The sequence below is a fragment of the Nerophis lumbriciformis genome, linkage group LG33 (assembly GCF_033978685.3).
Source record: "Nerophis lumbriciformis linkage group LG33, RoL_Nlum_v2.1, whole genome shotgun sequence".
Lineage (NCBI taxonomy): Eukaryota > Metazoa > Chordata > Actinopteri > Syngnathiformes > Syngnathidae > Nerophis > Nerophis lumbriciformis.
The window spans coordinates 12,337,501-12,360,986 of record NC_084580.2 but is presented as its reverse complement, the minus strand read 5'-3'; the positions used below and the strand labels follow the sequence as shown (position 1 = coordinate 12,360,986).

At 40.0% G+C, this 23,486-nt stretch overlaps 1 protein-coding gene across 3 annotated transcripts in view; it reads left to right on the top strand.

Annotated features, from left to right (window-relative positions):
- The window catches only part of aopep (aminopeptidase O (putative)), a 207,872-nt gene that overhangs the window by 167,995 nt on the left and 16,391 nt on the right, over nt 1-23,486 (top strand). For all 3 annotated transcript variants that reach the window (XM_061928246.1, XM_061928245.1, XM_061928247.1), the window contains one exon: nt 13,221-13,337. In XM_061928246.1, coding sequence (XP_061784230.1) covers nt 13,221-13,337 — 117 coding nt within the window. The remainder of the gene's footprint in view (nt 1-13,220; nt 13,338-23,486) is intronic.

Below are 23,486 nucleotides of genomic sequence, written 5' to 3'. Positions count from 1 at the left end.
CCAGGCGAGTTATGGAAAAGAAACTCTTTACGAGGTGAACAAGACTGAAACAACAAGCAAACTCCGGCTAAAAAGCAGCTTGTATTTGATTAGTACTTATTTTTCTAATCAGCGTGGCCTAAGCCTAAGGTTTATGTGTTAAATAAAAAAATGTTGCTTAGAGTCAACTTGTGATTAATATCATTTGACAAGTAAACTGTCAGTAGGTTAGATATAATTATTGAATACAATTCAAATAAAGAGTAAGATTACTATTCCACTGTTAATATTTGAGTTGGCCCCTCTGTAGTGGACAAGTTGGGCCCTTAGGTCAAAAAGGTTAAGAACCCCTGGTATAGATGATCTTTGATTAGCTATTTTGCAGTAGCTCCTCATAAACAGCAGTTCTCCATCACATAGAAGATCTTTGACTAATGTTTTTGCATTACATCCGTAAAAACTGCAGTGCGTCTGTCATATAGAGGATCTTTGACTTGTGTTTTTGCATTACGTCCCTAAACACAGCAGAGTGCGCCAGTCACATATAGGATCTTTGACTAGCATATAGTCCTCAATAATTACTTGATTATTTATTTGCATTTAATGCATAATACAACATTTTTATTTACTGAAGACAGATGTTTTAAGTTTGCACTTTATTATTCCCAATGTTGGAGATGATTATTTATTTGCATGCAATTTGCAATGCTACGTTTCATGTTTTCCAAAGACATGCACCTGGGGATAAGTTGATTGGCAACACTAAATTGGCCCTAGTGTGTGGATGTGAGTGTGAATGTTGTCTGTCTATCTGTGTTGGCCCTGCGATGAGGTGGCGACTTGTCCAGGGTGTACCCCGCCTTCCGCCCGATTGTAGCTGAGATAGGCTCCAGCGCCCCCCGCGACCCCAAAAGGGAATAAGCGGTAGAAAATGGATGGATGGATGGATGGACGTTTCTGTTTACAGAAGTAATTTAGTCATGACAGAGGTTTCGCTTCCCAGAGGAAGCTCTTAATTTAGTGCTTTGAAAATGATAAATGTAGTTCTTTAAACTTTATACCATAAAAAGTGCAATCTATATCTGGTCTAAAAAGAACAACACTATTCAAATAATGTTGCTAAGAGAATGCGGTGTCATTTCAAACTGCTCGTCCTTGATTGATTAAAAGAAAAACTTGTTTTGAATTAAGTGTCATTTGTATTCATTGGTTTCTTTAAAAAGTAGGTAAAAAAATCGGAAATCAATTTTTTAGTAAAAAAAAAACTGAGATTTTATTTTGCCCAGGCCTAATCAATGGTGATACCTTGGATAAATTCTGCATATATCAAATTGGACCTGTGCAGGAATCTGGTGTATGGTATAGCAGCAGTTTTATCAGAACTGGACAAAGAAAATGGGTGTCAAACTAGCGCTAGTCCAAGTACTCGATTCTTTTGCTTGTTGTCACAAACAATCCTTTGTCCATTGCCTTTTGTTTCTACGCCCTTTTCCAAACCCTTTTCATCAGCTGTGTGGGTTGGAATGATTAAAATGAATCACATGCAGTTGTTTGTTATCCAAACAGGACGAGTTGATTGGCATGCAGTGTGAGTTTTAAATATTTGTTCCCCCATTATGTTTATTTATGGTGGCCAGCGTTCCTGTGCACGTTTGAGTCGAAACAACACGTCGATGAGGCATTGATCGCAGCTTGCTGTTGTTCTTGCTGTAAGGTTTAATAAATCTCACGCAAATAGATCCAACTCTTTTGCTCAAAGCACATAGGGATAAACTATTTTCGGAAAATATCTAATTGCGATATTTCTTGGAGATATTGCGATTCATGATTTTCAGTGCAATGCCAGAAAAGAACATATTGTTAAATCAATAAAAGCTATTATTCTAATGCAACTGCTTCCAAATGTATTTGTTAACAAAAAACATGCGAATACATTCTTCAACGTCACTGACGGCGTAGTGGTTGGGAGAGTGGCCGTGCCAGCAACCTGAGGGTTCCTGGTTCGATCCCCAGCTTCCACCAACCTAGTCACGTCCGTTGTGTCCTTGAGCAAGACACTTCACCCTTGCTCCTGATGGGTCATGGTTAGCCTGGCAGTTCCTGCCATCAGTGTGTGAGAATGGGTGAATGTGGAAATAGTGTCAAAGCCCTTTGAGTACCTTGAAGATAGAAAAGCGTATAAAAGTATAACCCATTTACTGGCCACCTGCAGTTATTGCAATGTATACAATAATGTATAACCGCTTTCTGGATGTGTTTACTCAGTGAAGTAAGGCTGTTGTATTATTCACTCTCTAGATTCCCCACATCTGCGGTCCCGTCCAAGGTTTCTCACTGTATCCCATTGGGTTGAGTTTTTCCTTGCCCGAGGTGGGATCTGAGCCAGGACGTCATTGTGGCTTGTGCAGCCCTTTGAGACATTCGTGATTTAGGGCTATATACCGTATTTTTCGGAGTATAAGTTGCTCCGGAGTATAAGTCGCACCGGCCGAAAATGCATAATAGAGAAGGAAAAAACATATACAAGTCGCACTAGAGCAGTGGTTCTTAACCTGGGTTTGATCGAACCCTAGGGGTTCGGTGAGTCGGCCTCAGGGGTTCGGCAGAGCCTCCGCCGCGGAGGTCAAGACACGCCCGACTCATCGTGTAAACAAAAACTTTTCCCTGTCGGTGTATTATGCATACCCCCAAACAATGTTCTCTCTAATTTTCCATATGTGTGAGCAAACGCAAAAACTCCTCGAGCATTCAGTGGAGCACATGTGAGAGACGTCCGACGTGCAAATGCACTGTGGTCACACCTGCAGCACACCTGTCTCAAACCTGACTAAATAACAAGTTAAATGTTTTATTATTGTAATCAAATGACTACAGTCATTTCCATGAGATTATTTTCTAATACAAGTGTTTTGGCCCACTTACAATGACTATAACATATTGTTTTTTATGAGCTGTGTACTAGTATTATATGTCTGGGTCGGGGTCCTGCTTTGGAAATAATGTGTATCCCTTTCAGATATCGCATTTAGTTCACTAAAACATTCACATGTTGCACAATGAGATGTAAACATGGGATCATGTGTACATTCCTGTAACTTTCCGTTTGTAAAATATATTATTAGTATTTCTTTAATATAATAACATCATTTTATGATTACGGTTCGGGTTCGGTGAATGCGCATATGAAACTGGGTCCAACAAGGTTAAGAACCACTGCACTAAAGTATAAGTCGCATTTTTGGGGGAAATGTATTTGATAAAACCCAACACCAAGAATAGAAATTTGAAAGGCAATTTAAAATAAATAAAGAATAGTGAACAACAGGCTGAATAAGTGTACGTTATATGAGGCATAAATAACCAACTGAGAACGTGCCTGGTATGTTAACGTAACATATTATGGTAAGAGTCATTCAAATAACTATAACATATAGAACATGCTATACGTTTACCAAACAATCTGTCACTCCTAATCGCTAAATCCCATGAAATCTTATACGTCTAGTCTCTTACGTGAATGAGCTAAATAACATTATTTGATATTTTACGGTAATGTGTTAATAATTTCACACATAAGTTGCTCCCCCGGCCAAACTATGAAAAAAACTGTGACTTATAGTCCGAAAAATACGGTAAATAAACTTTGATTGATTGATTGATAGTGTGTGTGTGACTATCAGTGGTGCTTTAATTTGAACTTTAACTTTTGGACACATCTTAGCTGCGCCAGCTTGCCACCTTTGTCAGGATGCTACATGACTTTGAAGACATGTTCATTGTGGCCTGTTTCTGTTTGTAACTCTCAATTTTGAGACAGAAAATTGATAGGCGGTCAACAGTGAAATGACTAAATTTGGATGATGTATTAGTAGGGTGATGGCATGTATGCGTAAACTACTTAACACAACACGGAGCTGCAAAAAAAAACCTTTAGCTTTAGCAATCACATTATTGCGTATAGAAGTTTTGAAGGAATGGTTCAGCCCGAGACGGAGTGCTTGTAACAATTAGATCACGCATCGTTGGCGGCTGAAGGTCATCACCCCGAGTCATCGGCCTGTGACCAGAACTATTTGTGCGATCATCAGCAGGTGCAACATCGTTGGAGTCGACGGTAGCATCGGTAAGCATGCGACTCGCAGATAACCTTTCTGCTATCCTATTACCTGAAAATGGGTTTGCAAATCCTGCGATGTCAGCGAGCCTCTTTGTTTATAGCGTCTCTTTGGACAAGAAGATTGCAGTATCATATCCCCACAGTCTGGGGAATTTTATTTTGCTCGCTGGCCACTTACCATATTTATAGACTTAATATTTATAGGTTTACATCATTGCCACTGCACCCTTTTTTTTTTATTATTAAACTCTCTCACACAAACTACTCTGCGAAGAAAGGGTCATCTCGCCAACGTGTAACCACTGGATGTTTCATGATCAGACATGATTATTTGAGGTATGGACTCCATGTCTTACTGTACATTGTTTGGCTTAAAAGTCTTCCTTACCATCTGCCCCTGCACATTTCTATTCTGAGCAGCTGTATGGAGCACTTCCAGACTAATTAAAAGTGCAAGTGTTTGTGATGCCACTTACGCTGTCACGGTCCGCACCGAATCCCAACAGCTGCCTGGCGCACTGCTCCTCGTCAAGACTCCAGACCGCCATCGCTGTTCAAGGCTGATGGATGTTTGTGGCTTTAAATCAGGGGTAAAATAAGAGAAGGGGGCCGCACAATGGTCCGGTTTGAAAGGCAAGAGCGACGAGAAGCGGGCTTGTCGACGGAGGTCAGGCCGTCATGGAGACAGGGTCAGCAGGGGAGGATAAAAAGGGCTGGATTTACTGTAAGGGAGGATAAAAGAGTGAAACCTTAGTACCTGACAAGTAGGCTGAGGTCTTTAGCCGCTGGAGCCAAAATGGCTTTTTACAAGCCTGCGGTCAGACAGAAATAAAAAGCAGCCAAGCGGCAGAATGGCATCGCACGCACACACACACACAAGTCAATGGCCTCTCAGAAATCACAGTTTGGTTTTATAATGTCACTGTTATTCAACGTCTCCGACCCCTTTAATGCGGTACGACTGAACAAGCAGCATACTCTCCCTTGGGGCGGTGGTAGTAGTAGTAGTAGGAGGCATGGCGGGAGGGGGGAAGAAAGCATTTGCAACACCTCTGTACGCCTTTCAAAGGTGCCAATGGCGTAATGTTCCGTGTGCAGTCATTTTATAGATTTCATCGTCAGCCTTTTCTTTTGTTGCCTTGTTGTCTCTCCTTTCAAAGCAGGTATACTAGACCTTGCTTTGCGAGTTGGCTTTAATGTCAGCCCAGGAATAGCCTTGTTAAATCCTGAGATGTCACACATTTGACAGTGGTTACCTGACACCTGTGATCGACAAATATGGCCTCTTGACAAGACAGCGATGGAATGTAGGATTCAGGCTCAGGTCATTACTGCTATTTACTGTACACGCCAAGAACAACAACTCGCTGCGGTCGCCATGGAGACGGTGACGAATTGTTGGCGAGGGAAACCGATTTAAAATGTTTTCTTTGGACGACCCCTCTTGAAATCACTGTAGACTGTCTCTCGGAAAATGAAGCATTGGGAAAGCCAACGAGGTTCTAATGTTGTTTTTTTTAGGGCTCTGTAAACAAAGGCCAAGAGATCGTCTCCGTTCTGGGTTGCATAAACATACTATGAGGCTAGTTTAGCTTATTCCCCAGGTCCCATACGCCCACACGCTCTTTTTTTTTTGGACTGGTCCATTTCACATTAAGGCATTCATATTTGTTGTTTACAGCGTTATGTGGCTGATAGGGGGAGTTTGAAAATGTTGTGTGTTTTTACGTTCGATGCTTCAGGAATTGAATGCTTCCTGCCTGTAAACAAGTCGTGTCGATGCATGCGTTTGTGTTGCTGCTGGTAAGTGCTTGTTTGCCATTCTACTGGCTCTCATTAATAAGTGAGCACTCAGCAGTAGAGTTCACCTTTCCCCCTCTAATTGCTTTCTCTATGTCACACACACACGCACGCAATGCTGATAAACTATAAATCACAAATCCGTCTGAGTGCACTTCTATGTGAGAAGGTATGATGTGCTGCAACGTCGTATTCAGTAGGAAAAAAATAGTTAACAGTTTTTTAAAGAGTTGTTATGGAGACAATGGCAAAAGCGTATTGATTGGAAGCATGTGTGTGTATAGGGGCACACCAGGACCTCACAGTTGGCGAAACAGTGTGTGTGTGTGGGGTGGGGGGGATCATGGGTGGGTCTCTGAGAAACCCGCCAGAGATGGCGGGCTTCACTTCAGAGAACACTCGGGGCCTGATTTACTAAAGGTTTGCGTGTACTAAAACACGTGCAAACCCTGATAGCACACGCAAAGCTGATCTACTATGTTCAGTTCAGTTTCAGTTTATATCGAACATGCATACGATACAATGTAAATGCGTCACACAAGTCCAGTTGTTTCATTACAGCACGTCCGAAAAGGAGTAGGAAGAAGCAGAGCTTATTTAATCCTACCCCTTTTCATACCGTAGCAGTTTTATCCAATTCCCTTGTTCTCTGTAACAGAACAGTGAACACATAAATAACATACCATAGTGAGCAAACACATATTAAATACATAAATAATCTTTGTGTCAATAAAAAAAAAAGAAGAAGGAAAAAATGGGTTCAAGATGTTCATCATAATTCTTGTTCTGTGTACTTTGTGAACACTTGTAGTTTGAACAGTCTCTTAAACTGAATCATATTGGTGCTTAGTTTGATTTCTTTGTTAATCCGTTCCACACACTGATATGCTAAAGATGTTAAGTGTTGTACGAGCATACAAATGTTTTAAATTAGATTGTCCTCTAAGGCAGTGGTTCTCAAATGGGGATACGCGTACCCCTGGGGGTACTTGAAGGTATGGCAAGGGGTACGTGAGATTTTTTTTAAATATTCTAAAAATAGCAACAATTCAAAAATCCTTTATAAATATAAATAAAAACCTATCTTTTTTTCCAAATAGTTCAAGAAAGACCACTACAAATGAGCAATATTTTGCACTGTTATACAATTTAATAAATCAGAAACTGATGACATAGTGCTGTATTTTACTTCTTTATCTTTTTTCAACCAAAAATGCTTTGCTCTGATTAGGGGGTACCTGAATTTAAAAAAAAATTCACAGGGGGTACATCACTGAAAAAAAGGTTGAGAACCACTGCTCTAAGGTTATATTTCTCCTCTTTTGTTGAGAAGAATTGTTGTACATTCTTGGGTCGCAGGTTATAGTTTGCTTTGTACATCATTGTAGCTGTTTGCAAATGCACCAAATCGTTAAATTTCAATAATTGTGATTTAATAAATAAAGGGTTTGTATGTTCTCTATATCCAACATTATGTGTTATTCTAATTGATCTTTTTTGTAGCACAGTTAGTGAATGAAGCGTACATTTGTAGTTGTTTCTACACAATAACTCAAATATGGTAACATTAGCGAGCAGTAAAGAATATGAAGTGATTTTTGGTCTAGAACATATTTTGCTTTATTCATTATTGACGTGTTTCTTGCTACTTTATGTTGTATATTTTTTTTTACATGAGATTTCCAGTTCAATTTATCATCTATTATTACACCCAAAAATGTGTTTTCTTTTACCCTTTCAATATTTACAGTTAATGTGCAAAGTACATTGCGTCTGTTAAGTGGGCGGAATAAGGCGTGTAATTAATTTTGAGCCTCTGTCTGATCATTAAAATTCCCACTGGAAGGAGAAAATGCAAAATATGATTACTTAACACTTGCAATGTGATTTATCAACGCTCGTCACCGTTTTGTGAGAACTATTTTGCGTTTTATGTAGCAAACTGACAGTTTCACAGACGGGTGCGGGATCAGTGCTCTTGCTGCAAAGACCAGATCATGGACAGACGAGAATCCTCTGTGTGTGTGAACATTTTTGGATGGTCAGAAATAAAGAAATATTAGACATATCGTATGTTCAGCAACATCATTTTATAATCTTATAGCTGCTAGAGGACTTAAGGGGCTGATTAAAACCAATTCAATTGATGTGGTTTGGTGTCCTTTAGTATTCTTTTTATGAACTTAGTTTTTTTCCCCACATAGATTAAATATTAAAATATTTCTTATATGAAAACAAACGTCTTTAGGTATGCAGAGTAACGTGCAGCCTGCACTTTTAGCTGTTAAAAATGTTTTATGTCATGTTAAAAAGTGGTACATGTCTTCTGCATGTTTGAAAACAGAGCAAAACGCCACATGATGATAACATGAATGCCCTATATAGTACACGCAAAATCCTCACTTAAATAACCACTTTTCAATTGAACACACAGTTTTAGTAAATTGCACACAACACGCCCACCAATAGTACACGCTATTTTATCGATTTCACACGCTGTTAACTGCATGGTGTTTGGATCCTAGTAAATCAGGCCCTCCGTCTTCACAATATGGAGGCTTAGGGTAAAGACTGAGGACGGGATACCACTTTTTCCTGTTTTATGCTCCTCACTAACTTTGCTTGCGTCTGGCCGTCATTCCTTAAGTGGCGACAGCTACCGTATTCTTCGGAGTATAAGTCGCTCCGGCCGAAAATGCATAATAAAGAAGGAAAAAAACATATATAAGTCGCTTTGGAGTATAAGTCGCATTTTTTGGGGACATTTATTTGATAAAACCCAACACCAAGAATAGACATTTGAAAAGCAATTTAAAATAAATAAAGAATAGTGAACAACAGGCTGAATAAGTGTACGTTATATGAGGCATAAATAACCAACTGAGAACGTGCCTGGTATGTTAACGTAACATATTATGGTAAGAGTCATTCAAATAACTATAACATATAGAACATGCTATACGTTTACCAAACAATCTGTCACTCCTAATCGCTAAATCCCATGAAATCTTCAATGTTTATCAATCAATCAATGTTTATTTATATAGCCCTAAATCACAAGTGTCTCAAAGGGCTGCACAAGCCACAACGACATCCTCGGTACAAAGCCCACATAAGGGCAAGGAAAAACTCACCCCAGTGGGACGTCGATGTGAATGACTATGAGAAACCTTGGAGAGGACCGCATATGTGGGTAACCCCCCCCCTCTAGGGGAGACCGAAAGCAATGGATGTCGAGTGGGTATGACATAATATTGTGAGAGTCCAGTCCATAGTGGATCCAACATAATAGTAAGAGTCCAGTCCATAGTGGGGCCAGCAGGACACCATCCCGAGCGGAGACGGGTCAGCAGCGCAGAGATGTTCCCAGCCGATGCACAGGCGAGCGGTCCACCCCGGGTCCCGACTCTGGACAGCCAGCACTTCATCCATGGCCACCGGATCTGTGCCCCCCCCCCCCCCCCTCCACAAGGAAAAGGGGAGCAGAGGAGAAAAGAAAAGAAACGGCAGATCAACTGGTCTAACAGGGGGGCTATTTAAAGGCTAGAGTATACAAATGAGTTTTAAGATGGGACTTAAATGCTTCTACTGAGGTAGCATCTCTAATTGTTACCGGGAGGGCATTCCATAGTACTGGAGCCCGAATAGAAAACGCTCTATAGCCCGCAGACTTTTTTTGGGCTCTGGGAATCACTAATAAGCCGGAGTTCTTTGAACGCAGATTTCTTGCCGGGACATATGGTACAATGCAATCGACAAGATAGGACGGAGCTAGACCGTGTAGTATTTTATACGTAAGTAGTAAAACCTTAAAGTCACATCTTAAGTGCACAGGAAGCCAGTGCAGGTGAGCCAGTATAGGCGTAATATGATCAAACTTTCTTGTTCTTGTCAAAAGTCTAGCAGCCGCATTTTGTACCAACTGTAATTTTTTAATGCTAGACATAGGGAGACCCGAAAATAATACGTTACAGTAGTCGAGACGAGACGTAACGAATGCATGAATAATGATCTCAGCGTCGCTAGTGGATAAAATAGAACGAATTTTAGCGATATTACGGAGATGAAAGAAGGCAGTTTTAGTAACACTCTTAATGTGTGATTCAAACGAGAGAGTTGGGTCGAAAACAATACCCAGATTCTTTACTGATTCGCCTTGTGTAATTGTTTGGTTGTCAAATGTTAAGGTGGTATTATTAAATAAATGTCGGTGTTTAGCAGGACCGATAATCAGCATTTCCGTTTTCTTGGCGTTGAGTTGCAAGAAGTTAGCAGACATCCATTGTTTAATTTTTTTAAATCTTATACGTCTAGTCTCTTACGTGAATGAGCTAAATAATATTATTTGATATTTTACGGTAATGTGTTAATAATTTCACACATAAGTCGCTCCTGAGTATAAATCGCACCCCCGGCCAAACTATGAAAAAAACTGCGACTTATAGTCCGAAAAATACGGTACATGTTGGGACACTTAATGGTTAGGTTTTTACCGTGGTGGATTAAAGTGTGGATCAAAGGATGATGGGTGAAATGTATGATTTGCTGAGTGAAGGAACAGATGGGTGGATCACTAGTAGTTTGGTACTGTAGGAATGGTGCACGGGGAATGTGTTGTTGTTGGATGATGGGGGTTCTTGGTTACATATAAGGAGCTGGTGGTTATTAGATGAATAGCACGTTGTTAGTGATAAATGGTTGTTAGACAGGTGAAGTGGGCGGATTGAAGTAATGGACGGGTGGCAGAATCGATGGGCAAAAGAAAGGATTGGTGCAACAGGTGATTCCTGGAATCAATGGATGGGCAAAAGAAGGGAAGGACGGGTGAAATTGGGATGAATGGTCGCTTCAATGACTGGGGTGATGGATGAAATAAATGGTAGGATGGAATTATGTTTTTTTTTAACTGCACGAATGAAGGGATGATGCAATGGCTTGGTGGTGCAATAGGTGGTCATGGGATGGATTGATGAATTCAGGCATTCAGTGACAGATTGAAGAAGCGGAGTGGATGGAAGAAAGTTATTTTAATGGTTGAAAATTGCAGGAGCTGATTGGCTGCATATTGGAATGGTGGATGAAAAGATAGTTGGTGGATGGATGAATTGTGTGGCTCAAGGGAATAATTGATGAAAGGCAAGATTACAGATGGGTACCGAATTCGGTACTTTTATAGGTTCCGGATTCTGTTTCAATCAAACGATGCTATATTGGAAATATTTGCAATTGATGTCATGTCAGGTTGCGGACTGCACTAGCACAAGCACTTGGCAGGTAAACAAGCAGTCATAAACAACTCAGCTGGATTGCCTTCATGTAATGTTGCAATTTTCCATGCCGACAGAGTAAGTACCGTATTTTTCGGACTACAAGTCGCAGTTTTTTTCATAGTTTGGCCAGGGGTGCGACTTATACTCAGGAGCGACTTATGTGTGAAATTATTAACACATTACCTTAAAATATCAAATAATATTATTTAGCTCATTCACGTAAGAGACTAGACGTATAAGAGTTCATGGGATTTAGCAATTAGGAGTGACAGATTGTTTGGTAAACGTATAGCATGTTCTATATGTTATAGTTATTTGAATGACTCTTACCATAATATGTTACGTTAACATACCAGGCACGTTCTCAGTTGGTTATTTATGCCTCATATAACGTGCACTTATTCAGCCTGTTGTTCACTATTCTTTATTTATTTTACATTGCCTTTCAAATGTCCATTCTTGGTGTTGGCTTTTATCAAATAAATTTCCCCAAAAAATGCGACTTATACTCCAGTGCGACTTATATATGTTTTTTCCCTTCTTTATTATGCATTTTCGGCCGGTGCGACTTATACTCCGAAAAATACGGTATGCCCGATGGAAAGCACTCGAAGTACAGAACTACACTCTTCAAAATGCGTTAGCTCGATGCTGATTTATATTGAATATGCCATTGACATGCTCCTGTGATGTAACACCCCCAAATTTGGTAATGAAAACTACAACTAAGATGCACATTAAAATCCAACTGCTGGTGTGTAATAAGTACAATACTTACAGTTTAAACACTTTGTAGGGCTCAACAGAAGACACGACTGGCACATTCAACGTAATGGCAAAGACTACTTCCTGAGTCCCGACTAAGGAAACTTATTTAAAACAAGCAGAAATGAATGCATACTTGCAAATGAGACTCATGAGTGCACGGAAACAAAATGATGAGATGGATGAATGCTCGTTTTTTTCAAAAAAAGATGGATTTTATTTGATGAATGTATTGTTGTTGGGTTGGTGGCCACATGGATGGATGGATGAAAGGGGCCATACAATGGAGGACTGGAATGTAGATGGAAGAAAATAAGTGATAGGAGGAAGAAAGTTTTTTGTAATGGTGGATGCTGCTGTGAATGAGTGTAAAGATGGATGCACTGCACATGGATGGATAGATGGATGTGTGAAACAGACGTATAAATGAACGTATGCCGAGATGTCACACCATAGCAGCTACTTCCTGTCGCCTCACTGGCTGTTTGCTCCCATAGCTCCCTCAGTGTGATTCACTCTAACACTTCATACCTATTTTCACATTAGCCTCTGCGGAGCCTCCAGTCATTAATTGCGTCCCAGACGGGAGGAAGGTGTGGCTGGGAGTGTAGAACGTTCCCTGTTGAAGAAGAAGAAGAAGAAGTGCAGGCAAGGCTGGGCACAACTGTCCCTGGAGGAAGCACAATCACTCTCGCTGCCCACATCCATCCTCGGAATAATCTGTTCAATTCACAGCTGACTTGACAGCGTCCCTGATGGCGTTTGTCATCAGAAGAAAATAGCTTGTTGCCTTCAGGTCCATCTACCAAATAACACAATCGCACCTTTCCTGGCAGCAGTTTAGATCTATTTGAGCTGTTTTTAGCAGAAGCATTTTGTCGACTTGCTCCCACAGCTTCATTAAACACTTTTATTGCTTTCTTGTTTCTTCCATTCTCACTGCATCGCTCCTCCCTTTTCCCCCTCTAATATTTCCCCGTTTGAAAGGACGTGCTCAGTTTACCATTTTTATTTAATCACAGCCACAGCTCAGTTTTATTATTTTCATGCTTCTTGGCTTTGAAGCATGGCTTTAATTGACTGATATCGATGTGTTCTCTCCGAGCGCCGCACGCAAAATGAAACACTTCCAGGAAATGTGTGCGCGAGTGACTGCAGAAATGCAATAAGCATCATTCTGATGACTTCAGTCATTTGTTGCAGGTGAAGACGAAGCCATTCATCTGACGTTTGTGCACATATTTTGAAGATGACTTTCTTTTAATACAATGCACTGTTTGTGTCTCCAGATGACATCGGAGCAACTCGTGCTGCTTTTGGAGCTCCTTTTGGAAGAAACGGAGCTGAGCTTGTCGACGATGCGAACTCTGGCTCGAGCCTACGACTTGCAGAATCAAGACGCTGAGGCAAGACACGCACGCACACACAACCTAATGCAAAAACACCGGTCAAAGATCCTCTAAATGACAAGAGTGCTGTATTGTTTTCAAGCAACTACTGCAAAAACACTCAAATCAAACAATCAAATGCTCTATATAACAGAAGATTAATGGAAAAATGCTAGTCAAAGATCCTCTATATTCCAGAGCACTCTTGTTTTTGAGGTACAACAGCAAAAATGAGCTACTGCAAACATGCGAGGTATAGATCCTCGATAGGACAAGAGCACTGTACTGTTTTTGAGCACCTTTAGGAAAAACATTCATTAAAGATGCTTTATAACAAGAGCGCACTGCAAAAACGCTAGTCAAAGATCCTCTATGTGACTGGAGCACTCTGCTGTGTTTAGCGACGTAATGCAAAAACACAAGTCAAAGATCCTCTATATGACAGACGCACTGCAGTTTTTACGTAAGTAATGCAAAGACACTAGTCAAATATCCTTTATGTGATGGAGAACTGCTGTTTATGAGGAGCTACTGCAAAATAGCTCATCAAAGATCATCTATATCAGGGGTTCTTAACCTTTTTGACGCACACACAACCTAATGCAAAAACACCTCTATATGACAAGAGTGCTGTATTGTTTTCAAGCAACTACTGCAAAAACACTCAAATCAAACAATCAAATGCTCTATATAACAGAAGATTAATGGAAAAATGCTAGTCAAAGATCCTCTATATTCCAGAGCACTCTTGTTTTTGAGGTACAACAGCACAAATGAGCTACTGCAAACATGCGAGGTATAGATCCTCGATAGGACAAGAACACTGTATTGTTTTTGAGCACCTATAGCAACACATTCATTAAAGATGCTTTATAACAAGAGCGCACTGCAAAAACGCTAGTCAAAGATCCTCTATGTGACTGGAGCACTCTGCTGTGTTTAGCGACGTAATGCAAAAACACAAGTCAAAGATCCTCTATATGACAGACGCACTGCAGTTTTTACGTAAGTAATGCAAAGACACTAGTCAAATATCCTTTATGTGATGGAGAACTGCTGTTTATGAGGAGCTACTGCAAAATAGCTCATCAAAGATCATCTATATCAGGGGTTCTTAACCTTTTTGACGCACACACAACCTAATGCAAAAACACCGGTCAAAGATCCTCTATATGACAAGAGTGCTTTGTTTTCAAGCAACTACTGCAAAAACACTCAAATCAAACAATCAAATGCTTTATATAACAGAAGATTAATGGAAAAATGCTAGTCAAAGATCCTCTATATTCTAGAGCACTCTTGTTTTTGAGGGACAACAGCACAAATGAGCTACTGCAAACATGTGAGGTATAGATCCTCAAAAGGACAAGAGCACTGTATTGTTTTTGAGCACCTATAGCAAAAACATTCTTATAACAAGAGCACACTGCAAAAACGCTAGGCAAAGATCCTCTATGTGACTTGAGCACTCTGCTGTGTTTAGCGACGTAATGCAAAAACACAAGTCAAAGATCCTCTATATGACAGACGCACTGCAGTTTTTACGGATGTAATGCAAAAACACTAGTCAAATATCCTCCATGTCAGTGGTCCCCAACCTTTTTGTAGCTGCGGACCAGTCAATGCTTAAAAATGTGTATATATGTATATATATATATATATATATATTTTTTTTTTTAAAGAAATCATGTGTGTTTACAGACTGTATCCCTGCAGACTGTATTGATATACATTGATATATAGTGTATATATTGTGTTTTTATGTTGATTTAATAAAAATAAAAAAATATATATTTTTTTTTTCTTGTGCGGCCCGGTACCAATCGGTCCCGGGCCGCGGCCCGGTGGTTGGGGACCACTGCTCTATGTGATGGAGAACTGCTGTTTATGATGAGCTACTGCAAAATAGCTCATCAAAGATCATCTATATCAGGGGTTCTTAACCTTTTTGACCTAAGGGCCAAACTTTTCCACTACAGAGGGGCCCTGGGCCAACTCAAATATTAACAGTTATTATATATAATATAATATAATTAAATTAATTGTTTACAACCTTGTCAAATGATATGTAACCATGTGTTAATCACATATTGACTCTAAACAAAATGTTTTTATTTAACACATAAACCTTAGGCTTAGGCCAGCCTGATTAGAAAAAAATAAATAAATATATATATATAATATAATTAAATTAATTGTTTACAACCTTGTCATATGATATGAAACCATGTGTTAATCACATGTTTACTCTAAACAAAATGTTTTTAACACATAAACCTTAGGCCAGCCTGATTAGAAAAATAAGTACTAATCAAATATACTGCATTAGAAGGGACTCATAAAAAACAGATTAAAAATAAATTGACAATTATGTTGTGCTAAATTAATAATAACGAAATATGAATATGTTTCTTAACTATCCGTCCATCCATCCATTTTCTAGACTGTCATAAAATTAAAGTTCGAATGAAAATACAGCTTCACTGATTTAGTCATAATTTTTGCACTTAAGAAACTTCTCTATGACTTTAGCTGAAGACTTCTTCTGTTTGTTTGAGATTGTAATTACTGCCACATGTGGCGGAAAAAATTTATTACAACTGTGTGCCGCTGCGGCCCATACGGACCACAGCTGAGAAACCGATATTTTTGGCGGCCCTCTAGGGCGCGCTCGCGACACAACAATGGTTAAGAAACACTGCTATACTGTATATGACAGGTGCATTCTATTGGTTTTGAGGAACTACTGCAAAACCACTAGTCAAAGCTAGGACAGGAGCACTATGCTGTTCTGGAGGACGTAATCCAAAAACACTAGTCAAAGATCCTCTATGTAACAGGAGCACAATGCTGTTTTGAAGGCAGTAACACAAAAATGGTAGTCCAGGATAGACGGAGCATTCTGCAGTTTTCAATGAGCTCCTGCAAAAATACATTCAAATATGGTCTGTAGGAGAGTGCTCTGCTGTTGTAGTAATAGTTTTGAAATGCTGAAATATTATTCTCAGGTCATATTTGTCCCGCAAGCCCCAGGTTGAATAACCTGTTTGTAGAAAAACGAGTGCCAGCCGCCCTCCGCTCCACAGCGCTGAGTAATGTGTAGTAAATTCCCCTTGTAATAGCAACTCTCCTCTTTACGGGCGCCATTACTGAGTAAAACCCCGCACAAGTATGCACATCATGTTTGTCTTAAGTGCTGCACAAAGTTCCTTAATGGTACTTTTTAAAAATATGTGTATTTGCTCTCTGCTGCACTCCACTCCACCCACTGGCCACAACTTCAGCTCCAGGAGCACAATCAAATGAGAGGAGAGTGTTGATTATTGTGCTTTGCGTCACACTGAGAGCTGTTTGTAATATTTAGACCCCCGCTCTCCAAGCTGAGAGAAATAATCTTTTTAAGGTCTTGGAGGCTTTTAAGGCCCCTCGTTGTCCACACCCTTTGTGCTGCTTGGCCTCAAGTTCAGGTGAACTTCCCAGCACACGAGACAAGATTTTACATCGCATTTTCCAGGAAAAAAAAACCTTGAGTGTGTACTAAAAATACAACAGGGCCATTATGCACATGGCCCTGCATGGAAAAACACTTAACACACACACACACACACACACACACACACACACACACATGCAGACACACACATTTATTCTCAAGGAGATGGACAAAGTTGTTATACATAGAGAGGGATGTGTTCATCTCACATGCTCAGTCGTTCTTTGGTCTCAATAAGTATTAGTTCATAACATCCCCTTATTCTAATTGACTTAGTGACTTACTATGGCTGGCTCTGTTATACTGTGGTCTTTGTGACATATAGCCAGGCTTACACGTGTCTCCTTTCCCCCCCAAATTTAACATTATTGTAATATTCTCCTATAATTAGTAAGGGTGTAACAGTACACAAAATTTTCGGTTCGGTACGTACCTCGGTTTAGAGGTCACCGTTCGGTTCATTTTCGGTACAGTAAGAAAACAACAAAATATACATTTTTTGGTTATTTATTTACCAAATTTGTAAACAATGGCTTTATCCTTTTAACATTGGGAACCCTATAATAATTCTGCCCAAAAATAGAAATAGCTGTGTGTGTGATGGGCCCTGCGATGAGGTGGCGACTTGTCCAGGGTGTACACCGCCTTCCGCCCGATTGTAGCTGAGATAGGCTCCAGCGCCCCCCGCGACCCCAAAAAAGGGAATAAGCGGTAGAAAATGGATGGATGGATGGATGGTGTGTGTGATGGATGTGAGCCACCACTAGGCTGATGAGTGCAACAGCAGGCAGTCATGAATGCTAAGCATAACAATAACATACATATACACACATGGTCCATTGCCAGGGTTAATGTGGTCAACATATATAAAATAAAAACTAAATAAGATAAGGCTCAGAATGGTTTAACAAAACCTTTCTACATATAAAGTGCTTTTTTTGATTGATTGATTGAGACTTTTATTAGTAGATTGCACAGTACAGTACATATTCCGTACAATTGACCACTAAATGGTAACACCCGAATAAGTTTTTCAACTTGTTTAAGTCGGGGTCCACGTTAATCAACATTAAACTGCCTCAAGTTGTTGCTCAGATTACATAAAATTACAAAACCTTTCTTCTACATATAAAAAGTGCAACATTAAACAGTTTCAAGTCAACTCAGCCTCAGATTAACTTTTCTTTTCCCCCCATGCCTTTAACCCTGGTGACTTTCACTCAATCTTCATGTTTTTTGCCAGAAAAATCAGTTAATCCACATTGTCTGCTGAAAGAAAGAGAAGAAGTGGGTCAAAATCTAGTTTTTAATGCAATATGGTCTTAAATCTGCTGCTATAAAAACACCAACGGCATTTGTTATTGCTTTAGCCCTGTCTGACTCGCCGAGGAGAGGCTGCTTGAATGCGGTGTTTGCACGACGCTCGTCTTTATCTTCGTTGAAGCGATGTTCACTTGGGGGTGGTGACACTTCAAATGGATTAGCATGTTTGACGTGTTGGCAGAAGCATACCCTACTGCTGCTGAACAATGTCGGCAAACCTCTGTCCTCCATTGTTGTATCGCACCGCAAAGCCTTAGTGTTCCCAAACGGGAGATCATAACGAGGCAGGAGGGTCTTCCAGCTCTGGCTTTTACATGTTGTCGTAGCCAGGTCGCTGCAAGTGTGTTGTGCCTCGGTGTGCATTGTTTACACAACGTGCGGTACGCTACTTAATATGTCCGTGTGGAAACTCGTTCGGTACACCTCCGAACCGAACCGAAACCCCCGTACTGAAACGGTTCAATACAAATACACGTACCGTTACACCCTTAATAATTAGCCATATGGGTACCTTGTTAGTGTCCTATTGACCCCTTTTTGTGTCACCAGTAGATGCAACCTTTTCACTTCTAATATAATACCGATATTGGACCCTTGTGTATGTCCGATACTGATATAGATCTGATACGATATCAGCACACATCATTCATACTTTCATTGTTTTGTAGTGTGAATGTTGCAAAAGGATTGATCAAGGGAAAATAGTCAATCAGAGAACAATGGTAGTTATGAAAACCACTAACCTATTTATTATTACCTGTCTGGTATTGACTTATGCTGTGTTTAAGTTGAAGAGAAGTGGTCATTTGTTTTGCCACAATAATTCATTAAATTAAGCTCATGATGCAGACACGTTTGTTACTGGAGACTTTCTAATATGCTTTGGAGACTTTGTACCTGTAAGTAATAATACTAATAATAATGGATTAGTTTTATATAGCGCTTTTCTATCAACTAGATACTCAAAGCGCTCGAAGTCCGCCCTGAGATCGGTAGGTTGTGAGTTCAAACCCCGGCCGAGTCATACCAAAGACTATACAAATGGCACCCGTTACCGCCCTGCTTGGCACTCAGCATCAAGGGTAGGAATTGGGGGTTGAATCACCAAAATGATTCCTGAGCGCGGCCACCGCTGCTGCTCACCGCTGCCCTCACCTCCCAGGGGGTGGAACAAGGGGATTGGTCAAATGCAGAGGGTAGTTTCACCACACCTCGTGTTTGTGTGTGACTATCAGTGGTACTTTAACTTTAATCCACACATCTGTGGTGGTAAACTACATTTGTAGCCACAGCTGCCCTGGGGTAGACTGACGGAAGCGTGGCTGCCAATTGGCGCCTACAGCCCCTCAGACCACCACCTATCATTCATTCACCAGTGTGAGCGGCACTGGGGGCAAAAGTGAAGTGTCTTGCCCAAGGGCACAACGGCAGTGATTTGGATGGCAAGAGGCGGGGAGCGAACCTGGAACCCTCAAGTTTCTGGCACGGTTGCTCTACCGTGCCAGTAATATACAACAATAATTATTTGTTACTTGTTTATATCGACAAATGTGTTTTTAGACTGCAATATTGTTCAATTAAGTACACTAGCTCGTGTGCTGTTGTGTGCTTAGCCTTTGTGTATCTGCAAGCTCTTGCTAGCCTACCATGGTTACCTTGTTGTAAATGACTTGACTAAAATACAAGAGAAGGCCGACCTTGAGTGCTTATCGGAGGACATTTAGATGTCCAGCTCTGCACAAGTAAACACGTTGCAGGACTGCTTGTATCAGATCTTGTAGCGGAGGTTTTAGATGCAAGCCGATATATATAATCTGATACTTGTTTTTATGGTGATGTCGGACTGATATCAATATTGGATCAGGACACCCTGAAGGTCATACAGTACGGTTCCGAACAGACATTTTGATGAGAACTGTCTGTAAAATGACATGACATCAGCATCTAAGGATTTTTTTTGATTGATTGAGACTTTTATTAGTAGATTGCACAGTACAGTACATATTCCGTACAATTGACCACTAAATGGTAACACCCAAATAAGTTTTTCAACTTGTTTAAGTCGGGGTCCAAGTTAATCAATTCATGGTAACATGGTAATTAACTGTGCATGTATTTGTTTTTTCATTTATATCAACATTATAGTTGTCCCATGTCCAAGTTTATGATTATTTTGAGCGCTATTTTACATACATATATCACTTCTTCCCCAATATAAATATCTTGTTTGCATGTTTTCTTTCACTATATTTATTTCCATATTATTGGCAAAATACTGTGATAATATCACATGGTGAGTTAGTCAGTGATTCCAAATCTTAATGCCTAGCAGTGTCCCAATACTTTTGTCCGGAGTTACCATCACGGTGGTCAAAAAGAAAAGAAAACATTTTGTAGTATTGAACTTGTATAACATGCTAATTACAGTTACCGTATTTTTCGGAATATAAGTCGCAGTTTTTTTCATAGTTTGGCCGGGGTTGCGACTTATACCCAGGAGTGACTTATGTGTGAAATTATTAACACATTACCGTAAAATATCAAATAATATTATTTAGCTCATTCACGTAAGAGACTAAACGTATAAGATTTCATGGGATTTAGCGATTAGGAGTGACAGATTGTTTGGTAAACGTATAGCATGTTCTATATGTTATAGTTATTTGAATGACTCTTACCATAATATGTTACGTTAACATACCAGGCACGTTCTCAGTTGGTTATTTATGCCTCATATAACGTACACTTATTCAGCCTGTTGTTCACTATTCTTTATTTATTTTAAATTGCCTTTCAAATGTCTATTCTTGGTGTTGGGTTTTATCAAATACATTTCCCCCAAAAATGCGACTTATACTCCAGTGTGACTTATATGTGTTTTTTTCCTTCTTTATTATGCATTCTTGGCATGTGCGACTTATACTCCGGTGCGACTTATACTCCGAAAAATACGGTATTTGTTTTTTCATTTATATCAACATTATAGTTGTCCCATGTCTAAGTTTATGATTATTTTGAGTGCTATATCACGTACATATATCACTTCTTCCCCAATATAAATATCTTGTTTGTGTGTTTTCTTTCACTATATTTATTTCCATATTATTGGCAAAATACTACTTAGTCTGTGATTCCAAATCTTAATGTCTAGCAGTGTCCCAATACTTTTGTCCAGAGTTACCATACGTTTGTAGTATTGAACTTGTATAACATGCTAATTACAGTCAATACTTTTTATGTTGGTGGCAGTTTGACACTGGAATGGATTATTCAAGATTTCCATGGTAACCTATGAGGAGTCTTGATTTTTTAATGTCAACGTTTTTTCAGAAAGGTTGTAGCCACAGACTGCATGAACATATTAGTGTTTGATGTGTTGTGTGTCTGTCACAGCCGCGACAACAAAGAGAACCTTGACAATCATTCAGCATCTGTTTTAGTGCACAAGCGACGCCTGTCGAGGTTGGCGTGCAAAGTTTTAAACGTTTCTGTGTGTTGGTACAAGGAAATATGCGGCTGGCCACAAATTTGCTTGCTGGTGGGACGGCACACACACACACACGAGTGTGTGGATCGTGTGTGCATGAGGACCACTGTGGACATACATGTCCTGAGAATTGAAAAAAGCACACCCACAATGCATTAGTAGTATGAGAAGGCTGGGGGCCAGTAATAAATGGAGGAATGTCACAGTTAAAGCGTGAGGGGCCTCAGAGTGAAGCACTGCTACCAGCATGCAGCTGCTCTGCCTCCGGGCTCTCCCCAGGAATGTAACCCAGCCCTGGCTACAGCTGCTGGGGGGGGGGCCGCCATGCAGGTGCACCACATGACCTACACGCGGCGCACCTCCGAACGCCTGGGACAAAATAGTACACGCGACTTAGCTGCCCACGCCTTTCGGACCTGCACACTGCCTGTAGCAGGGGTGTCAAAGTCAATGAATTATATAGGGCCCCCGGGATGATATTTGATTAGTATTCGAACCGGCCCGCAGGCCACAGCCGCCTGCTGCTGTTTTGCACGCACCAATACTCAATCCATCAATCAATGTTTAGACCGGATGCAATGGACGTCAAGAGGGTCTAGCATAATATTGTGAAAGTCCAGTCCATAGTGGATCTAACATAACTACCATCTACTCCAATCAGTGTTGGCACTAGGAATTTTCAAAATAGAGTCCCAGGGACCCCATCAAGTCATAAAAATGGGGTGCCATAGTAAATTTTTGGGGTCCCACTTTTTTGTAACCATTTTGAAAACAAATGATAAATGTATGCATTGTCCTGTTATATCTCACATTCTGTATTGTGTTTTGGAAAAAGGTTGTCATAAACGTTACTTAATTTTTTTATTTTTTTTTAATTACCGTATTTTTCGGACTATAAGTTGCAGTTTTTTTTCATAGTTTGGCCGGGGGTGCGACTTATACTCAGGAGCGACTTATGTGTGAAATTATTAACACATTGCCGTAAAATATCAAATATTATTATTTAGCTCATTCACGTAAGAGACTAGACGTATAAGATTTCATGGGATTTAGCGATTAGGAGTGACAGATTGTTTGGTAAACGTATAGCATGTTCTATATGTTATAGTTATTTGAATGACTCTTACCATAATATGTTACGTTAACATACCAGGCACGTTCGCAGTTGGTTATTTATGCCTCATATAACGTACACTTATTCAGCCTGTTGTTCACTATTCTTTATTTATTTTAAAGTGCCTTTCAAATATCTATTCTTGGTGTTGGGTTTTATCAAATACATTTCCCCCAAAAATGCGACTTATACTCCAGTGCGACTTATATGTTTTTTCCCCTTCTTTATTATGCATTTTCGGCCGGTGCGACTTATACGCCAGAGCGACTTATACTCCGAAAAATACGGTATTCAAAAGAAAACACATTTTTATGCATATGTAAATGTATTCAGTTATAAACATTCATTCACTTTTTTCTTTCCTTCATGCCGGTATGTTTTTCTATATATCTTATTGTAATATTTTCAGAATGTGTTTGTTCTATTTTTGGCCAAAGTAAGACAAAGAAAACAATCTGAAGTTGTCTATATTTTTTTGTTTTAATGCCATGATTTTAATAGTCCGACCCCGCGTGTGCACAGATTTTCCTCCATCCGGCCCCTGAGCTAAAATGAGTTTGACACCCCTGGCCTGTAGCCATGACAACGCAGCATCTTGTTATTGTTGGAAAGAACTATTAAGTTGATATAAACAAGATGACACCGCCCCAACTCCCACATACATTAAATGTAACTTTGAAGAAACGAAAATACATGACAAGTTCTCTGATCAGTGATCAGTCAAAAAACAATTGCATTAACACCTGTGGC